This window comes from Chlorocebus sabaeus, unplaced genomic scaffold (assembly GCF_047675955.1).
Source record: "Chlorocebus sabaeus isolate Y175 unplaced genomic scaffold, mChlSab1.0.hap1 unalloc_scaffold_501, whole genome shotgun sequence".
NCBI classification, from domain to species: Eukaryota; Metazoa; Chordata; class Mammalia; order Primates; family Cercopithecidae; genus Chlorocebus; species Chlorocebus sabaeus.
The window spans coordinates 127,736-148,669 of NW_027327817.1; the positions used below are offsets into that span (position 1 = coordinate 127,736).

At 43.4% G+C, this 20,934-nt stretch overlaps 1 protein-coding gene across 2 annotated transcripts; it reads left to right on the forward strand.

Moving 5' to 3' along the window:
• Positions 1-90: 90 nt before the first annotated feature.
• PCMTD2 (protein-L-isoaspartate (D-aspartate) O-methyltransferase domain containing 2) lies at positions 91-19,551 on the forward strand. 2 transcript variants are annotated; one of them, XM_008010141.3, is made up of 6 exons: positions 91-234; positions 4,308-4,638; positions 8,896-8,998; positions 9,758-9,929; positions 12,398-12,521; positions 16,973-19,551. In XM_008010141.3, exons 2-6 carry the CDS (start codon positions 4,332-4,334, stop codon positions 17,350-17,352), a joined length of 1,086 nt encoding a protein of 361 aa, XP_008008332.2. In that variant the 5' UTR covers positions 91-234; positions 4,308-4,331; the 3' UTR covers positions 17,353-19,551. The 2 variants fall into 2 exon arrangements, with proteins under 2 accessions (XP_008008332.2, XP_072870332.1); XM_073014231.1 differs by lacking the exon at positions 91-234 and adding an exon at positions 322-3,412.
• Positions 19,552-20,934: the final 1,383 nt, after the last annotated feature.

Sequence of the window (20,934 nt, forward strand, 5' to 3'; positions counted from 1 at the left end):
GGGAGCGGGGCCCTCCCTGCGCCGCCATCACCCCTTGACGTGCCAGGCCCGCGGCGCATGCGCAGCCAGGCCGTTGTGCGCAGGCGCAGGGGCGGCGGCGGCGGCGGCGGCGGATGTTTACGGCGGCCGAGGTTGGAGCGGCGCTGCCGGGCAGCGGACGCACGAGGGACGCGCCCGAGGAGCTGCAGGTCGCAGCCCAGGCGGTCCGAACCCGTCGGCCGGCCGAGCCTGGAGGTAGAGCCGCCGCCGCCGCCGCCGCCGCCGCCGTCCCCCCCCTCGGTCCGGCCTGCGGCGAGCGGGCGGTGTGTCCCCTCGGCCCCTTCCCTCCTCCCCCACCCCCGGCACCCCTGCGCCCGGAGCGCTCCGCTGGGGGCCTCGCTTCTCCCCACCTCGGGCACCCTCGCTTCCCTCCAGCGGCCCCCAGGGCGCCCCGCGTTTCTCCGAGCGCTCGCGGTTTCCCTTCGGTCTCTCCCGGTGCCCGTTGCTCACTCACACTCTTGGGTCTGGTTAGTCCAGACCTGCAGCTTGTCCTTGATTTCCCAAGTGGGCAACGTTTGCAATTCCAAGGCAAGCCAAGAACTAAGGTTTAGAACAAAGTCTACCTTGGACCCTTTCAGAAGATGACAGTTTTTTAAAAAAAGTTGTCCCCCCCGCCCCGTGCCTTGGAGATAGTAAGAATTGGAGCAGAGCTCTGGGACTTCCCTTCACGCATCGAAAGAGATCTTTGTTAGTTGGAGGAAGAACTTGTCTGAGCTTCGTGCCTTTTGTTTTTGTGAGAGGGTTGTGTCTCCCAAATGAATGTTTGCTCAAGCGTTGCACCTCAAATAAGTCACCTAAATATCCACGCCCTCTTTATCCACCCCCTCTTTTCTCGTGTGCCTAGATTAGTTTTCATTTTTCTTCTCAAGGGAATGGCTAAACAGCTCCGATCTGGGCATTTGATAGAATGTCATTCAAGAAAGAGTGACGTTGAGGGGCCTGTAAGCAACTCAGAAATTGTTGTGGCCGTGCTTGGGGGAAGTAGAGCCCTACACTCAGGTGATGAGAGGAGACCTCAGAGGCGATGGGTCCAGGGCCTTTCTCCCTGTCCCACCCCAGCTCGTACCTCCGGTGGAACTCGGCTGGGTTGTCAAGAGCTCCTTTCATTCATGGCAACTTCATTTGTTAGAAAGCTTCTCTGTGTATTTGGTAGGCATTGTCTCCAGCATGTGCCACTGGTCTGGCTTTTGTTAGGCCCATTAATAGTGTGCATGTGACAGCCTTTCAGGTACAGATGCTCCTCGACTTGTGATGGGGTCGCATCCCAGTAAACACGTCGTTAAACCTGAAGTCGAACCATCCTAAGTCGGAGACCATCTGTATTTGAAAAAAGTCCCTTTGCATTCCTTGTAAGAGTTCGGGTTTTCAAGGTTAGAAATCTGTGTGTTTGTCTGATCATTCTGCCCAAAGGAGATGTGGCTTTGGGTCCTTTTTCCCACTCATCTTCCACAATGAATTACTTTGTCCATATTACCCTTAAGAAGTGACATCCATGTTGGAGTGTGGTCTTCTCCCAAAACCCCATTACCATGCTTCATGCTTGTGTTGACACAGCCACAATCACAACCTCCTCAGGTGTCAGTTCTGAGACCTTCCCATGCCTGTCACCACCCAGCAAGTGTCCCTCATGTGCCCTGGCAGTTGGCATTGTAAGGAGCAGCCAGATTGTCATGGACTGTTGCTAGTTACTACAGAGTAGTGAATTATAGTAAGGATTAATTACAGCAGATAATGTGCACAGTATCATCGAGTGCAGCATTCTAAAAATGATTCTACACTTTGAAAACTTGGATTTGACTAGATTGTAGAATCTAGGTGAAAATGATAGGATTTGGTTTGGCAAAGAGCTTAGTTGTCGGTGTGTTTGGTGACATCATGACTGATCACATCCACAGTGTGTTGTAAACAGCGATGGTTTCCAGTGTAAGGGAGTGTTAGATTACCAGACAAAGATGGTAATAAATGTCAAACCCAAAGCTATTCACATGGATCCTACCAATGGCAGTAGATATAGATAGGGTTGCCCCATAGTCAAAAGGTTACCGGTGTGTTGTGTGGTAAAGAACGTTGCTGTCTTGAGTATTTTTAAAAGCTGCATTGGTGTGGTATTAAAAACACAGGCCTTTTGCCATACAGTCCTGGGTTTGAATCCAGCCCCCTCCTCACAAACTGGCTGACGTGATCATGAACAAATTAACTGGCCAGCTCCAGTTGGCTTCTTAATGTTGTGAAGTGTAAATGAGGCCATGACTGGCAGGTGGTACCTGGAAAAAGGTGCTTGTTTTTACTAAAAAGCTGTCCGAACTTTCCAGTTAAGACACAGTTCAAAATAAGTGATAGTTACTTAATGGAAAATGAAACCTATCCAACATACAGTTTGAGGTTGCCTTCTAAAGATGTGGCATTGAGACAGAATGTCAGAACATTATATACAGGCTTCTGGGTGAGGAGGTGGCTTTGACTGAGGAGAGTATGTGATTTCCAGCTCGTTTCCTAAATAGAACGTTAAGCATCCAAACACATGATTCCGCTTTTAACCACTGACCTAAATTTTAAGATGACTGTGCCAGGCTAGGGGTGCAGCCTCAGAGCTAAGTGGCTTATCCAGGATTAAACTTGACCTCATTAGGACTTAATTCCATCTAAGTCTAAGTCAACTGGCTGTGGACCATAATCTAACAAGGGCTCTGAAACAATTCAAAAAATTCAAAAAGGGTATGAAAATTTAATGACTGGACCATCCTATTGATTTGCAAAACCTAATATTCAGCTCTAAAATCTTGAGTATGAAGTTTGAGTATTCCACCATAAAAATAGAAGAGAATTTGTGTTAAGCCATAGCCTTCACACTTTTTGTTCACTTGTAAGGAACTACGTGATTATTTTCATTCCTGGGAAAACCTCTCCCACCACTGTCGCCTGTTGTGTACGTGGGTGTGTATGAAATCTGCCCCTGGCCCCTCGCCACCCTGCAGTATTTCTTTACGATCCTCATTCTGCTGTTAGAAATCCAGAGGAATGTGAGGAGGAAAGCAAGTATAAACTTCATAATTATAACAGGTTGTTAAAAAGATTGTGTTCATTTCAGAAAATGTCTTCATGAGGTCTGGTGGTCTTTTCCCCCAACAATTTGTATCTGGTGTTTTGTAAAGCATTACCATTTTATGTGAAGTTAAAGCAGTTACTTTGAAAAAGTTACATGGGGTAAGTATAAAATTGGAAAGGATATTTTTGTAGTTCTAAGAAGAGTAAGACTTCTCCATATGGAAGAGTGTTTTCTTGTGAATTAGATGAAGCTACACTGTATTTTAATAGTTAGGCTCAGAGGTGACACATTCTGCGCTTTTTCTTCTTGAAGGCAGCTTGGGAGAAGGTAAGACAAGTAGTTGTTATTTTTAAAGAGTTGGGAAAGATGCATATCATGCAATTAAGAAGAGGCTGTAGGAAGTTCTGGTGCAGCCCCTCCTACACTTAAACTTTAGCCAGGAAGCTGATTTTGTTAGGAGAAGGTATTTGTCACAGTGTGTTCAATTTGGGAAGAGTGTTTCTTGCTTTTTTTGTCTAAAATTTGAACATCAAAATATCCAGATCAACAGGTCAAATGGATTGCTTGACTTGGGTGGGTATTTTTGTGTTCTGTTGGGGATGTAGAGTTCCCAGATGTAATATAGGACACTACCTAAATTTTTTTTCTTTTTTCTTTTCTCTCTTTTTTTTTTTTTTTTTGAGACAGAGAGAGTCTTACTCTGTTGCCCAAGCTGGAGTGCCGTGGCACAAGCTGTGCTCACTGCAGCCTCTGCCTCCCGGGTTCAAGCGATTCTCCTCTCTCAGCCTTGCGAGTAGCTGGGATTACAGGCATCCACCAGCACGCCTGGCCAATTTTTGTATTTTTAGTAGAGACGGGGTTTTACCATGTTGGCCAGGCGATTCTTGAACTCCTGACCTCAGGTGATCCGCCCACCTCATCCTCCCAAAGTGCTGGGATTACAGTCATGAGCCACCGCACCCGGCCTAAATTTGAATTTCAAATAAATATCAAATAATTTTTAGTGGTGTTGTTTACCTGAATTTCCAATGGAACTGGGATTTTTTTTTTCCTTCTAAATCTAGCATCTCTGGGTGGGGCGGGGGATGAGGTGGGTGTTGACAAAAGATAGTCTATTATTTTCAGAATTCAGAATTCGAAAGTGGTATCTGTTTAGAACTTTTATATTGTTCTGCTCTTACTTTTAACATAAACCACTCTTTTTAAAAATTTTTAATTATAGTATTGCCTAAGTGTAATCTTGAACATGGGCGGTGCTGTGAGTGCTGGTGAAGACAATGATGAGCTGATAGATAATTTGAAAGAAGCACAGTATATCCGGACTGAGCTGGTAGAGCAGGCTTTCCGAGCTATCGATCGTGCAGACTATTATCTTGAAGAATTTAAAGAAAATGCTTATAAAGACTTGGCATGGAAGCATGGAAACATCCACCTCTCAGCCCCATGCATCTATTCAGAGGTGATGGAAGCCTTAGATCTGCAGCCTGGACTCTCATTTCTGAACCTGGGCAGTGGCACTGGGTACCTGAGCTCCATGGTGGGCCTCATTCTAGGTAAGTGTGGAAGGAGAGTCTGAAAACTCATCTGTCTCAGGGAAGGAGGCGTCTCCTTTGACAGAAAATGTAGGCTGCTGATGGCCCGCCTGGGTCGAGACCCCAGCCCTCCCAGTAGTTATCTGACGTTGACACATCACTGGGTGGTGGATGGAGGGATGAGGGAGGAAGGCCTGCATGCATCTCATGGCTTCAGGTTCTCCAGGGGGACCTCTCCTGTTCTCTGTCCCCTCGGCCTGTACTGCCACAGCCTGTACTGTGCACCTGCCCTCTGGACAGTGGAGGACAAAGACAGTTGTGTAAATCATGACCCCACTGTGATTTCTTGATTTAATTTTATCACTCAGTCTTCCTTGGCACTCCTTCTCTAAATCGGTGGTAATTAACTTTAAAGTCCTTTCGGAGTACTTCTAAGCGGTTTTTTTTTTTTTTTTTTTTTTGACAGAATCATGCTCCATCGCCTAGGCTGGAGTGCCGTGACACAAACACAGCCCACTGCAGCCTTGACCTCCTGGGCTCTAGCAGTCTTCCTGAGTACTTGGGGCCACAGGCGTGCACCACCACACCTGGCTAATTTGTAAAACTTTTTTGTGGAGATGGGGTCTTGGCGTGCACCACCATGCCTGGCTAATTTTTAAATTTTTTTTAGAGACAGGGTCTCGCCGTGTTTCCCAGGCTGGTCTCAAACTCCTGGGCGCCAGCTCTCCACCTTCCTCAGCCTCCCAAAGTGCTAGGATTACAGGCATGAGCCACCATGCCTGGCCTGCTTTTTTGTTTTAATATTAAGAGTAATATCTGTAGATTTTAAAATTAGTTTCAGGGATGGAAGGGAGTTCACAGGTTATCTTATTTGAAGCTATTTAGTCTATTTTCCCAAACAAATGAGTTGTGAGACTGCACATGGGAATATGGCTGTTTTTAATAATAACAGATAACTAAGGAAAAACATCACTTGGTGCAAAATGCTACGGGGGGGCGGGGAAGGCATCTGTTTTTAACTCAGTAAGGTGGAAGGGTTTTGCCAGAGGAGTGGTAGGAGCTGATCTCTACTGTAAAACCTTGCTCTAAACAGGAAGCAGGGCCAGGCTGCTGAGGCATGCTGGCTAAGACACTGGATGAAACCAGTGCAGAGAAACTGGAGTCTGTATTTTTTCTAAATCCTGTTAGAACTGACAGGATTTAAGGATGGACTGTATATGGTTGTGAAGGAAACATCAAGAATGTGGCTTGACTTGGTGGTTCATGCCTGTAATCCCAGCCCTTTGGGAGGCCAAGGCTGGAGGATCGCTTGAACCCAGGAGTTTAAGACTGCAGTGAGCTATGATTGCGCCACTGCACTCCAGCCTGGGTGACAGAGCGGGACCTCGTCTCTAATTGAGTTTTGTGGATATGGAGTGAGAATTTTGTTTTTTTTTTCTAAGTCTGTATAAATTGGAATTTGGTGAAGTTTTGAGACCGATTATTTTGACTTTAGGCTATAGATTGCTACCTTCAGGTGTAAAAATGTGTAGATTTTTATAATGCTTTTTGACTTTAACTTCTCTTCGATTGAAACTGTTGTGATCCTTGTGCTTTGAGAAGAGAACACGGTGCCCAGGTTTTTTATCATTTTTGAATTTGGGAATTGTGATTTCCTCCAATGTAGCTGAAAAATTGGAGCTATAGCTAAGGTAGAACCTTGGGGAGAAATAGGTTCTCTAGCTGACTAGATTAGAAATGCTGTTGATAAGAGCCAAAATGCTTAGGAAAAGATGACTTGAAGTAAGCCTGAAATGGCCAGGCGTGGTGGCTCACGCCTGTAATATCAGCACTTTGGGAGGCTGAGGCAGGCAGATCGCTTGAGGTCGAGTTTGAGACCAACCTGGCCAACATGGTGAAACCCTCTCTCTACCAAAAGTATAAAAAGTTAGCCGGGTGTGGTGGTGCACACCTATAATCCCACTGATGTGGAGGCTGAGGCTGGAGAATCACTTGAACCTGGGAGGCGGAGGTTACAGTGAGGTTACAGAGATCGCGCCACTGCACCCCAGCCTGGGTAAAAGAGCGAGACTCCATCTCAAAAAGAAAAAAGGAAAGGAAGCCTGAAATGGCCTTGCTGTACTTGACATCCCCTAGAAGTTCTAAGAAAAGGCCTTCCAACTTGATACTGTTGCTTGTCTTTTCTGAATCCCCTGTGTACTGGGAATTTCGTTGGATTTTGGGAGAAGAGAGGTCTGAAGGAAGGCAGGCCTGTTTTCTGCTGTAATGGATGTGACATGCTGCTTTGATGCAGTTGGAGGAAATGACTTCAGGGTTTGCTGTCATGGATGCAGGTCTTGGCTGCGTCTCCAGATGCTGCAGCTGATTCAACCTTAACAGCACTTTGTGCAGAGCACTCCAGAGTGAAAGCTCATTGGCTTCCCAGTGCCTGTGAATGTGGGTCTCTCATCTGACAGATTTCTTTACCGTGACCCTTCATTGCCTTTCACGTGGTCTGAGCTGCATCCTGGGTCAGCCATGTTCCTGTGCTTGCTCTGTGGGCTCCTCTCCCCTTTGCTCAGGGCTGTCCTTACCTTCGTTTGTCATCAACCAGGGGAGAATACAGTAGATACTAAGAGATGGTGACTCATAAGTCACCTACCTGAAAAAATGCTGTGTGATTAGGAAGCAGGGCATACCTGGGGGTAACTCTGCCAGGGGAGGCCTTGCAGGCCTGGCCTCAGTGCCATGTTCCAGTGCTGTGTTCCAGGTGCCGTGTTCCTGACACCCCCCTGTGTCCTCCTTCCCCTGCTAGTCATCTTTTTATTAAGCAGGTGGGTTGAGATATTTGTGTTACTACTGTTTGGTGTTAAGCTTCTTGGGAATAGGACACATATCTCATATCTGTTATTAGAATTAACTGCTTATTAAGTGCTTGATGGTGAAGGTGAGGGGTCAGTGAAAATAAGATGAGTAGGAAAAATCAAGCAGCTGTTTTTGGTCTCTGGCACAGTGGCAGAGCCGGGAATTGAAGTCGGGGAGTTGTCAGAAGGTCTTGACGTTCGGAGTAATTCAGGATTTCGTGTTGTAAATAGTGAAAAGTTGAACTCTCAGGTAGGGTGTATTTTGATGAGGTAATGTTTTAGCAGCAGCTCTGTGTGTGAAATCTATTGAGAGAGAAGAGCAGCGGGTACAGTTGTCCAAATGGGGGCCAGGGAAGCCTTTTCCTGGGCTGGTAACTCCTGTCCTAGGAGGGCCCGCATGGTGCAGAGGTGTGGGATGCACAGAAGGTTGCTCGTTTCTCAGCATTTCTGTGAGATTGTAGGGTCCTGTGCTGCATGATCACTGTGATGGATCCGTCTACTAAGTGAAGTCCTACGTGCCCTGTTGATTTTTACATGTAGACTTAAAAGTTGACGTGTAACTTACCCATGTGAATGAACAAGTGTGAAGTGTGAATTCTGGCGGACTTTTACATGTGCGTCCACCTCCATAGAAACTCCACCTGGAGCAAGATACAGAGTAGAATCAGCACCCCAGAAGGCTCCCATGCCCCCTCCTCCTTCTAGAAAGTCTCCAATGTTGCACCTTCCAGAAAGGTGATGACGGTTTTGCCTTTGTCAGTATAGATGAATTTTGCCTGATTTTTACCTTCGTGTAAGTGGATTCCCACAACAGAGAGACTCAACAGAGAGACCCATAACAGAGAGACTCATATTGAGTGTCAATACTGTGTTCTCAGTTAACGTAGGGGCAGTTTTATATGGAGGGAGGGCTTTCATCATTAAGTGGACTTGTAACATTTCTCAATTTTATTTCAAGTTACTGATAAATATCCTTTGATATAAAAAATGTTTCATTGTGACTTGGAAGCATAGTTTTATCTTAATGATGATGATTGAACCCTGTTTTGTGAATATTATAATGCACATATCTGAGTGTTTTGGGAAACTTTTCAGGGAAAACACAACCCTCTTAAATGTTACCTCTGGACAAACAGGCGAGGCCTGTGTCAGTTGCACTTGCAAATACATGTTTCTTCTTTAGTTCATTAGTAAGACTTGAACACTTGGTTTGTTTCCATTTTCAAATGATTCTTTAAAAGTTCCAGAGCAGAGAAGCCCAGGCCCCAAGTATTTATGATGTGGTGAGCCGTGATAATGTGATGAGGCTTCAAAACTTGGTGAGTGTCTGCAGTTGCAGATGCTAAATCAGATGCGTCACAGTTGGTAGAAGTAAACAAATGAGCAGGAGCTCTTGCTCTGGTTCTACATGTTTTCTTATTCTTAAACGTTTTAGGTCCTTTTGGCGTGAACCATGGGGTGGAACTTCACTCAGATGTGATAGAATATGCAAAGCAGAAACTGGACTTCTTCATCAGAACAAGTGATAGTTTTGACAAGTAAGATGAAGTACTATCCACTGGCTCAGATAATGTGAATTATAATTTTACAAAGTTTTGCTCAGATAGAAAGAAATCAGCTTATTAGTGTTCAAGTGGTAGCAAATGTAAATAAACTGTGGTAGGATGATCCTATGTGTCCGTTCTAAGTTTTGAAAAATATTCTGTGTTTTTGAGGATTTTAGGGTATTTCAAACTGTTACACCTACATAAGGTAATTTCTGACCAATATGAGAATAGAAGAAAACAGAAAATGTTCATTTGCTCAGTATTCATGTTTCCTATTTAAGACAAATTGTTACCACCTAATTTTTCCTAAAATGAAATTGTTGCATTTTTCTTTAAACAGTATATATAACTAGCTTTTGCCATTTTAAAATAAGACGTTAAAGCTCTTATTTTAGGGATTAAAATTTTTAGAAACACCAAGTGCAGTTTCACCACCCCCACATCTCACTCATTGTGTTAATAGATCTCACATAAGATGATAGGAAGATGACACAGACAACAGTGATTGGAGATTGTGTTAAATATGGATAATACTTTTGATACTCACTTTCATACTGTTTTGTTTGGCATTTCTAGAGTTCTCGTTATATAGTGTAATTCTTTTTGGAAGTAATTCTTTTCTTCCAGCTCCTTGCTCTGTAAACTGTGTTACATTGCTGTGGGATTTTAACCTGTGGTTAGCATAGGTTTACTGTATAGACTTGTTGCAATGTGATACCTTTAGTTGCAAGAAGCATTTTTGACTTCCAGGTTTGACTTCTGTGAACCTTCCTTTGTTACTGGGAATTGCCTGGAGATTTCTCCGGATTGTTCTCAGTATGATCGTGTATACTGTGGGGCTGGTGTGCAGAAAGAACATGAAGAATACATGAAGAATCTTCTCAAAGTGGGAGGGATCCTTGTCATGCCACTGGAAGAGAAGGTCAGATTCCCTTCATAACTGACATTTTTGCACACTGTTTGCCAAGGTCTGTTCTGGGCAGTTTATGTATACTTACTCTGTTAACAATTTCCTGCATTTCGTAAATGAGGAAACAGAGGCAGGGACAGGTGAGGGAGATGCCAGGTCATGCACATACCCTAGGTGGGGCCAGAACCTGACTCAGGTGGGTACTTCAGAGCCTACACATGAAACCCTTTTTCTCCACCTTCCTTCTCTCTCTCTTTCCTTTTCCTTGTTGTATCCCTTCCTCCTCACCTCCCTCTTCCTTCGCCTTCTCCTTCCCCCCAGCTGTTCTGAGTTTTAATTCTTAATTGTTAATCTATTATAATTGTTCTGTTATTAGAATTATATATAACATTATTAGAGTAATTCTATTCTCATCATTAGTCTAATTGTTAAATGCCTTGATGTTATGCACTTTACAGGAATCCTTTACTTAGTGAGAGTCTTGTCCAAGTTTGCTATTTGGTCATGCATGTTTGTCTGTGTTACTGTGTTTCACTGTGAAAAATAGTTTATCATAAATGAACAGATTAATCAGACATGAATTGGTGACCAAGAAGAATGTCTCCCAGTCACAAAGAACTAGGAAAACACTAATAGTAAAAATTAGGAGATTTTAATTGTTTCAGTAAAAATGTGGAGATGAGATCTTACTCTGTCATTCAGGCTGGAGTACAGTGGCGTGATAATAGCTGACTATAACTTCAAACTCCTGGGCTGAAGTGACCTTCTGCCTCAGCATCCAAGTAGCTGGCACTGTAGGCACGTGCTGCGATGCCCAGCTACATTTATTTAATTAAATTAATTGATTTATTTAATTACAGACGGAGTCTCACTCTGTTGCCCAGGCTGGAGTGCAGTGGCGCAATCTCGGCTCAGTGCAACCTCCGCCTCCCGGGTTGAAGCGATTATCCTGCCTCAGCCTGCTGAGTAGCTGGGATTACAGGTGCACGCCACCACACCCAGCTAATTTTTGCATTTTTAGTAGAGACAGGGTTTCACCATGTTGGTCAGGCTGGTCTCGGAGCGCCTGACCTCGTGATCGCCCGTGTCGGCCTCCCAAAGTGCTAGGATTACAGGTCTGAGCCACTGCGCCTGGCCTAATTTTACTTTTTTAGTGACGGGCTCTCACTGTGTTGCCCAGGCTGATCACAAACTCCTGTCCTCAAGCAGTCGCCTCACTTCAGCCTCCAGAGTTGTTGGCATGAGCCATCACACCTGGCAGAATATTGTTTTAAATGTCTTTGCTTATACAAGTGAAATTACAGGTCTTTGTTGCTATACAAAAATGCATTGGATTTTTTATTGGAATTGTATCATCTCGATTAGTTTGAGGATTGTGGACATCTTTACAATGTTTCGTCTGCTTATGTAGAATATGAAATAGGGGTTTATAGTTTTATTTACAGTTTTATACATCATTTATTGATTATATGGAAATACTTGTTTTTCATTCTAACGACATTCTTTTAAAAATGTTTAAACATATGTTTTGCTGCTATACAAGAATTTTTGTTGATGTTTACTTAGTACATGGCTACTTAATCCTTTAAGTTATGAGATTTGTGACATAGAATCTTAGTTTTTAGAGGATTTACTGACTTAGATATTTTTAGAAAAGGCCAGCATGTAATCATAGCATGAAAGAACTGACCAAAAATAGTTTTGTGACCTGTGTAGGCCACTTGGAGACTGACCCAGCCACACAGAGCACACAGAGGGTCATGTCTAATTGTGTTCTCTGGTGCTCCTAATACTTGAATTCAAAAGAAATGTTTTGATGACCTACACTGGAGTATGTTAAGCCACCAGATTCCGGTGCTTTCGTGGGGGTGATATCAGGGCAAGGCTCACTTAAACACTTCAGTGTTTGTCTCCAAAGCATGAGGATAATTGCCCAGGCATCCAAGATGACAAGTTTGCATTTAAAAAAGTAACAGGGATTCTATATAACAGTATCTGTGACTACAGTGCCTATCAGGAGTTACGCCCGCCGCCCCCTCCCCCCGCCCCCAGTAACAACAGGTCAGGATTCAGTTGGTTATTAACATATCTTTAATTACTTTATACTTTAGAACAGACCCCCTTTTCACCCTCAATGTTGACTTTTTTGGAGAGTGCTAGAGCATTGTCTTATAAGAATCCTCACATTCTCTATGTGATTGTTTCCTCTTGCTATCCTATAACTAGTTTCTCTATAATATATAATTTCTGTAAACAGAAGTTAGGCCTAGGGCCTGAATATATTCAGGTTAAGCATTTTTGCAGGAATATTCATAAGACAGATGTACTTCATGGCACATCACGTTAGGGGTCCATATGTCAAGATATTTCATTTTATTGTAAGTGTATCTATGTATTTTTGTAGTATGTATAGGAATGATTAAATATGAGCTATTTAGTAGCCAAATCTTTTGAATATTCTCATTTTGTCTCTGGGATAGTTGACTAAGATAACACGCACGGGTCCTTCAGCTTGGGAGACCAAAAAGATTCTTGCTGTTTCTTTTGCTCCTCTGATCCAGCCCTGCCATTCAGAGTCAGGAAAATCAAGACTTGTCCAGTTACGTAAGTATACCAGTCTTTACTTATTTTATCTTTTAGATCTTTTTCGTCTGGTTAGATTTTAAAAGGAAACAAAGCTTACAAAGAACCTTTTGATATTAAAAAGCACCACTCCCCTGCTGAAACTGAAATTCTACAAGCAATTTCAGGCATTAAAAAAATTATAATCTATTTTTAGCCTATTTCAGGTTATTTTAGCCGTCTTTTAAATCTACAAAGAGCTGTTGCTGGTCACGCCACTGAAAGCGTAGGACGCACATAAAAGGGAGCTCATTTTGCCACGTGGGAGACTGAGCCTCTGCCGCTTCCGCTGGGAGAGGTCTTCAGAGAGAGCCACTGAGAGGGTTCCTGCAGAGTCATGGGGCATCTGTTCCCCAGGGCACCAGGCGCCTGCTGCCTCCTGGGTAGACGAGGGCAGAGAACACATTCCAGCGGATCTGCTGGGGTGCATGGGAGACTTTCCGCGGAACCTTACCCAGCCGAGCCTTTGTGTTTCACAAGTTCAGGATGCAGACTGAGCAAGGAACTGATACCAGGGCCAGCACGACAGCAAAACCTCCTGATGTTTTAAAATTTAAACAACTCACACAGAAATGAGAGTTCCAATTGATTTTATTTAAAATAAAACTATCAGGATGCTCTCTGATCATTTAGAAAATTTGGAAAATGCAAATTTTAGGAAGGGAAATGCAAATAATAGGAAGGAAAAAGTTTTACATAGTCCCACCACTCAGAGACAATACATTTTGGCAAATCTCTTCCAGAAAAGTTTTTTGGTTTGTTAGGAATCATCTATTAAATGATTACACTTTGCTTTGGTCTCCACTAAGTACAGGTTCTAAGAAATAGACACAGTTGAAATTTGATAATGAGCAACAATAGGACATGCAAAACGGTTGGAGTAATTAGGGAAGGTTTGGCAGAGGATGATGTTTGTGCTCGGCCCTCAAGGGCAAAAAGCAATTCCCTAAAGAGAGGAGAAAGTGGAGAAAAGTGCCAGCAATGGTAGGGCAGAAATGAAAATGCATGTTCCCCGTATAGTCAGAGTTGGGACTGGTGGGAGAAACTACTGGTATGTAGGTTAGAATTGGGTTTATCATGTTGGCTGGGGAGAGCTATCAGATGCTTCAAGTAAAAGATCCTGGATAAGCCTGGTGGTCAGGTGGAGGGTGAATCTGTCAAATGCATGCTCTGAAAATCTCACCAGAATAACCTTTTTAAGTAACTGCTGCTCTTGGCTGGGAGGTCACCAGCTTCCAGAGCCTTAACAGAGTTTGGGAAGGCAAGGGCATCTTTGGGGTATTTATGAGACTTTTTGAGGGTCTGGTTGAAAATGAGTCTTTCCCTGTGAGGGCTTCATCTGGCCTGATTAAGAATCATGACAATGTGGTGGGCAGTTTGGATGCTTGTTTTGCGGAGATGGTTTTGAAGAGAATGTTAGATAATCAGTATTAATGTGATGCTTTTAGAGTTTCTGAAGTGACCCATTGGGTTATTTGCAACTTTTCTTTTCCTGGGCCAGAGTTTCCTAGACTAGTAAAGTCATGTTCGTGAAGACAGTGGAATAGAAAACTCTGTGAGTCTAGACATACGTGATACTGGATTATGTGAGTGTAGATGCGTGGTGTGGGGTGTGTAAGTTTAGACCTGCATGATATGGGGTCAGAGTGTAGACGTGCACAATGAGGGGTCATGAGTGCAGACATTTGCAGTGTGCGGTCACGTGTGTGGGGTGTGAGTGGGTACCCCACACCGAGAATGCACGGTGTGGGGTCATGAGTGCAGGCGTGCGCGGTGCGGGGTTGTGTGAGTGTGGGTGTGCGCGGTGCGGGGTTGTGTGAGTGCGGGCGTGCGCGGTGCGGGGTTGTGTGAGTGCGGGCCTGCGCGGTGCGGGGTTGTGTGAGTGTGGGCGTGCGTGGTGTGTGGTCGTGACTTGAGGTGTGCACGGTGTGTGGTCGTGATGAGTGCGGGCATGCACGGTGTTGGGTCATGTGAGTGTGGGCACACGTGATGTGGGGTCATGTAAGTGCGGGCGTGCATGGTGTGGGGTTGTGTGAGTGTGGGCACACGTGATGTGGGGTCGTGAGTGTGGGCGTGCATGGTGTGGGGTCATGGGTGCAGGCGTGTGCTGTGTGGGGTCGTGTGAGTGTGGGCGTGTGCTGTGTGGGGTCGTGTGAGTGTGGGCGTGTGCTGTGGGGTCATGAGTGCGGGCGTGCACGGTGTGAGGTGTGAGTGGGCACACGTGATGTGGGGTCATGTAAGTGCGGGCGTGCATGGTGTGGGGTTGTGTGAGTGTGGGCACACGTGATGTGGGGTCGTGAGTGCAGGTGTGTGCCGTGTGGGATGAGTTCGGGCATGCACGGTGGGGTTCATGTGAGCGCGGGCATGTGCGGTGTGGGGTCACATGAGTACGGAAATGCATGGTGTGGGATCATGTGAGTGTAGATATGTGTGGTGTGGGGTAGATGGGTTAGCTTTCAGATTGAATGGACGCAGGTCACATTGGGAGCAGGAACCAGTGGAAAGCTGTTAAAATTTTCCAGGCGAGATATAAAGATGAAAACTAAGAGACTGGCTTCTACAGTGGAGAAGATTGAATGATACATACAATGATGCAGTCCTTCTGAGGAAGGACATGTGAGGTGTTCATTGTTTGTTGTAGACCTGGGTCTATGGGAGGCTCAGGATCCTGGTCAGGACTGGATTAGAACCTTGGGAGCTATTGGCTGGCCTCTGTTATTTAAAGCCACAGAATGGATGTAAAACCAAGGACTAGCAGTCATACCGAGAGGGGGAAATGGTGGAAATTGGAACCTTAGGGAGCATCACTGGGCTGGATGGAAGAGGAAGAGCCTGCAAGAGAAAAGAGCTGTGGAGGTCAGAGGGAGCGGCTGTGCCTTGGGCCAGGGTAGCAGTGAGCCACGTTCCTTATCCCAAGCCGACACCTTGGAGATCTGGAGAGGCCAGAGCTGAAGGCTGGGACCCTGAGGGCCTCGGAAGGAGTTGTTTCAGCCTTTTGGGGCAACAGCTAGATCCCAGTGCTCTGGAAGTAATCTTTCTGGATGTGAGATGATGAAGGAAGGGTGGCTGTACTTGAGGAGGGAGCTGGGTCACAGATGGGGCAAGAGGCATGATTGTGTTGTTTGGTGAGGAGACAGGATTGAAGACAAAGGAAGTGCCAGAGCCTGTCCTGGAGAAAGGAGAAGGGACCTCTTGTCCGTGGAGTCAGAAAAACAGGAAAGGTTGAAGGGAGAAGGTGCTACTTACTGCCAAGGACCTGGGACACAAGCCTGTTTGAGGGTTTCCGAAGAACAGTGGAGAGATTCTCTGCAGGCCTTTCAGATTTTGGTGATAAATGTGTACAACACAAGAGCTCTCCCTGTAGTGCAGACTGTTGTTCTTTGGAGAAGTTGAGTACTGGAGGGGAAAAGTGATGCTGATTTACTTTTATTAATGATACATAATTAATACTAAACTATAAGTTTAATGTAATTTTCCCTTTGAGAAATATTGCCTGCATGAAACTGTAAGCTTTAATTGTCAAATGTTCTTTCTCCTTGGTGTGCTTTGGAGTTTTTGCTTTTTCTGAAAAATGTTTGGATTTGCATTTCTGTACTTTAATAAAAATGGAACAAATATTCAATGTGTGAATAACTATGAAAATATTAATAGATAAGAGAATATTAGGCTGGGCACAGTGGCTCACGCCTGTAATCCCAGCACTTTGGGAGGCTGAGGCGGGTGGATCACTTGATGTCAGGAGTTCAAGAGCGGCCTGACCAACATGGTGAAACCTTGCCTCTACTAAAAATACAAAAATTAGCTGGGTATGGTGGCACGTGCCTATAGTCCCAGCTACTGGGGAGGTTGAGGCGGGAGGATCACTTGAACCCAGGAGACGGAGGTTGCAGCGAGTGGAGATCGCACCCTTGCACCCCAGCCTGGGTGACAGAGTAAGAAGACTCTGTCTCAAAAACAAGAATGTTGGAGACATATTCACTCTATTACTAGTAGGTGGGTATTAATACACAGATGAACGTGCAGACAATAGAATAATGAAACTAGGCTGTTGGAGACATATTCACTCTATTACTAGTAGGTGGGTATTAATATACACATAAATGCGCAGACAATGGAATAATGAAACTAGGCTGTCAGGAAAACAAACTGTAACCCAGGTGTTGGTTCCACCACTGATTAATGTTGCCAAGCAATATTGCTTCCTTTCCCTTTCAAAGTTAAGAATTGATGCATTTGAAAATGTCTTTTGAAAAGTACCATATGATTGTAAATCAGAGCACTAATTGACATTTGCTTAACCTGCTCTCATATTCTTTCAACATATTCATAAATTTGCAAGTTAATTCAAATGAAGTTATGGGTCTTAGATGTGTAGGCATTGTGGTCGTGTTGCTCAGATGAGTTTGACTGTGTCTCATTCTTTTGTGCCGCAGCACCAGTGGCAGTTCGCAGCCTCCAGGACTTGGCTCGCATTGCCATCCGGGGCACCATTAAAAAGGTTATTCATCAGGAAACTGTGAGCAAAAACGGAAACGGACTAAAGAACACCCCCAGGTTTAAACGAAGGAGAGTTCGCCGCCGTCGAATGGAAACGATTGTCTTTTTGGACAAAGAAGTCTTTGCCAGTCGGATTTCCAACCCCTCAGATGACAACAGCTGTGAAGACTTGGAAGAGGAACGGAGGGAAGAAGAAGAGAAGACCCCTCCTGAAACAAAGCCAGACCCCCCAGTGAACTTCCTACGACAGAAGGTCCTGAGCCTCCCTCTGCCAGATCCCCTGAAATACTACTTGCTTTATTACAGAGAAAAATAAGTCTTCTGTTTGAAAGGGGGAAATGAGGAAGAGCAGATTGCCGAGTCTGAAGTTTGTGCTGCCTACGTGCTGTTGAACCTGGAGGCAGACATTGCGGGGAAGGGAACTGCTGGGCTTATCCACATCATGGTTTTCTTCTTCTAGTTCCTGATTGGCCTCTAAAATTGTATTCAGTTGTATGATTTCTTTACGTAATTCCACAAGACTTTCATTGCATAGAGGATTGTTTTCCCAAAGTGGAGAGAATCTTCATAGAGAAAAAGAGAAGGCTGTTTCTTTTTCGGTTGTGATGAAACACTAAAGTGTGTGTAAGAGAGACTGTTTGATGACTGTCCCTCATACAACATGCACGTTACTCCCTAAAGATGAAAACCGAAGTGGAAAGTAACCTGTGTTGCTTATAAAGTGTGAAAGCACAAGCTTATAAATGTATGAAATCTTTTCTGGGTGTGACGCACCTGCATCCAAGTTTGAATTTTTATGGTATGTGCCACTTAGTTACTGGCACTGAGTATCACTGAATTTCTTAGTTTTCTAGTGGGGAAACATTATTGAGAAGCCCTCCCTTATTTTAAGTAAGTTAATTAAATCTTATGTGAGTTGTCAGTTGAAATTTTTCAAAGGAAAAATTTTGATGGGGTGGAGGAATGAACTGCCAAATAATCTTTCTGGAATTCCGGGAGAATTCCAAAGAGGGTTTTTTTTTTTTTTAATGACATGTTTTGATACCTTTAAAAGAATTACTGCCAAGTAATCCTTAAAAGAATATCCTGGAAAAGGAAGCGAATTTTTTTCTGTGTGTGAGCAATAAGCGAAGTTACATGTGCCGTAACCATAGGGATGATTCTTTACCCAGTTTTAAAGATCATCATGGTTTTCTAAGGTGTTGACACCCTCCATCCTTAGAGCAGGTAGACTGGGACTCTAGGTAGAAAGGAATTAGACTGGGGACTCTATGATGGACAGCCTGTGCTTTTTGACTTCAGTTTGCTATTTTTCTGCGATCACATTAGAGTACTGATTCATAGATTCTATCTTTTATAATTCTGGAGAAAAAGAGATTTGTTAGTTTTGTAATTTTTTTGTAAGAGCAAATGTATGTATTTTAGTAGCTCCATTGATGAGAACAGTGTAACTCGCACTGACTTGTGGTATCAGCCTTCTCTGAGCCTTGTGTGTGCAGAGCTTTCTATCTTACCAAGTGGTAGGCTAAAGGAACAGCAGCGTTTTTGGTGGTCACATAGCAGAATGATCAGAGTTACATTGCTTATTCCAAAACATTGGTTCTTTTTAAAACATTTTTTTCCCCAAAGAAAAGAATAATATAAATTATTAACAATAAACATAAATTCAGAGTGTCGATATAGGATTTGGTATCCAGAGTTTATTGTTAATCTTAATCCTCAGCTTCTTGGGAGTTGCTGGGCTTCAGTGTCTCTGTGGTTTTGCCACGTTAGCTAAGCTCTGGTTATTTTGGATCTTTTTTGCTTTTTTAAGTAACTGAGTCATTTTTACCACACAATCCAGTTTGCATGTGTAGCTGGGAAACGTGTATTGCTGTAGATTGGCCAGTTTAAGTCATTTTAAAGAAAGTTAGTTCATAGTTGTTGCCTTTTAACTCATAGTCAAGCTTCATTCTTTCAAAGAGAAACGTGTGATTTACATTTACTTGCGTGTAGCTGGGAAACGTGTATTGCTGTAGATTGGCCAGTTTAAGTCATTTTAAAGAAAGTTAGTTCATAGTTGTTGCCTTTTAACTCATAGTCAAGCTTCATTCTTTCAAAGAGAAACGTGTGATTTACATTTACTTGCTAATATTTTGTAGTTTGGAGATCCTTGTGGGCATTATTCTAACATGTAGACAGTTACTTGGAAATTTTTGGACATAATATTAAATGAGTGGTATCTGTGAAATTGGTTATATTAGGTGGCTTGACTAGGTTTTTTTCTATAATTGTATATGGACTGCATTTTTTAAAAAACCACATATGCCTTTATGCTAGATTGTAAAAAAAAAATTGTATTACAATGCATAAGACATGTTTTTCCCTCATATGCTAGACTTTTCCTAGCATTTCGTATTTCTGTGTTGTCAATGTGTGATTTTTAAACCAGAATTTGGTTTAAAAAAATATGGTTGTAATATATGTGAGAAATAGTTTGGTGTTTACCTTATGAAAATAAAGGATTGTAAGTAAGGCTTCCTGCGCACCTTATAGCAGAATTCAATATAATATAATACACTACTTTCTGTTTTCAAACAGATAAATCATAATATAGTCTGTATTGTCTGTAAGATCTATCTCGTAAACCACATTCTTGACAACTATTTACTTTTGAGTAGTTTGTATTTTAATATGTGACTTTTGTCTTGAAAAGTAGTATAGCCATAGACTTGTGCAAAACAAATTTCAAGTTTATAGATATTTAGTTTGTAATGAAAGAATCAAATGTGTGTGTAAAAATACTTTTTACCAGTCTAGAACTTGGGAAAAATCCAAGGAATTTGCAACATAGATTTTAATGAGCTGGTAAACACAAATCATGTCAGTAAAGGTGGTCAGGATATTTTATCCTTAGCATTGCTTCTGCATCCTGTGTGGGATTCCAATTCTTGAGTATGTTCTTTTCAAAATCTTAAGAACCTTTTTTCGTTATTAACATGTGTTTACTTTCAGCAAATATTTGTATTACTGCTTGATTCTGTGAAATTCACAGTAGATGTAGAGAAGGGATTATTTTTCATTAATAAATGTGAAATTGGAATGGACAAATGGAGAAGTGGCTAGCTGTAAGTACACAAGAGAATAGGGCCTTGAAGATTGCAGTTAATGTTTTTGGTGTAATTTTCCCACGTTCAACTTTTTAAGGGGCAGAAATTTTTTTTTTTCGTTTTCAGTTATCTGTTCAGAGCACAAATGTTATTTAGATCTTGAAATTCTGGGACCAATCTCCCAAAGAGCTTATATTTTCTTTTTTCTTTTTTTTTTTGAAACGGGGTCTTGCTCAGTCGCCCAGGCTGGAGTGCGGTGGCGCGATCTCAGCTCACTGCAAGCTCGGCCTCCCGGGTTCTCGCCATTCTCCTGCCTCAGCCTCCCAACTAGCTGGGACTACAGGTGCCGCCACTACGCCCGGCTAGTTTTTTTTTTGTATTTTTAGTAGAGACGGGGTTTCACCGTGTTAGCCAGGATGGTCTCGATCTCCTGACCTCGTGATCCGTCCGTCTCGGCCTCCCAAAGTGCTGGGATTACAGGCGTGAGCCACCGCGCCCGGCCATATTTTCTTTTTTATTGTATGTGCTTGTTGGGATGTTTTTTACATTCTGCCTTCCAATTTTTTATTTTGGCAGTTATTTTTTTTTATGATAATTTCATGCTGTCTTTTCTGATCTGAATTTTCCTTCCTGCTGTATTCGTCAGGGTTCTTCAGAGGGACAGGACTAATAGGATAGATATATATATGAAAGGGAGTTGATTAAGGAGTATTGACCCACAGGATCGCAAGGTGAAGTCCCACAATAGGGCATCTGCAACCTGAGGAGCAAGGAAGCCAGTCCGAGTCCCAAAACCTGAAAAGTAGGGA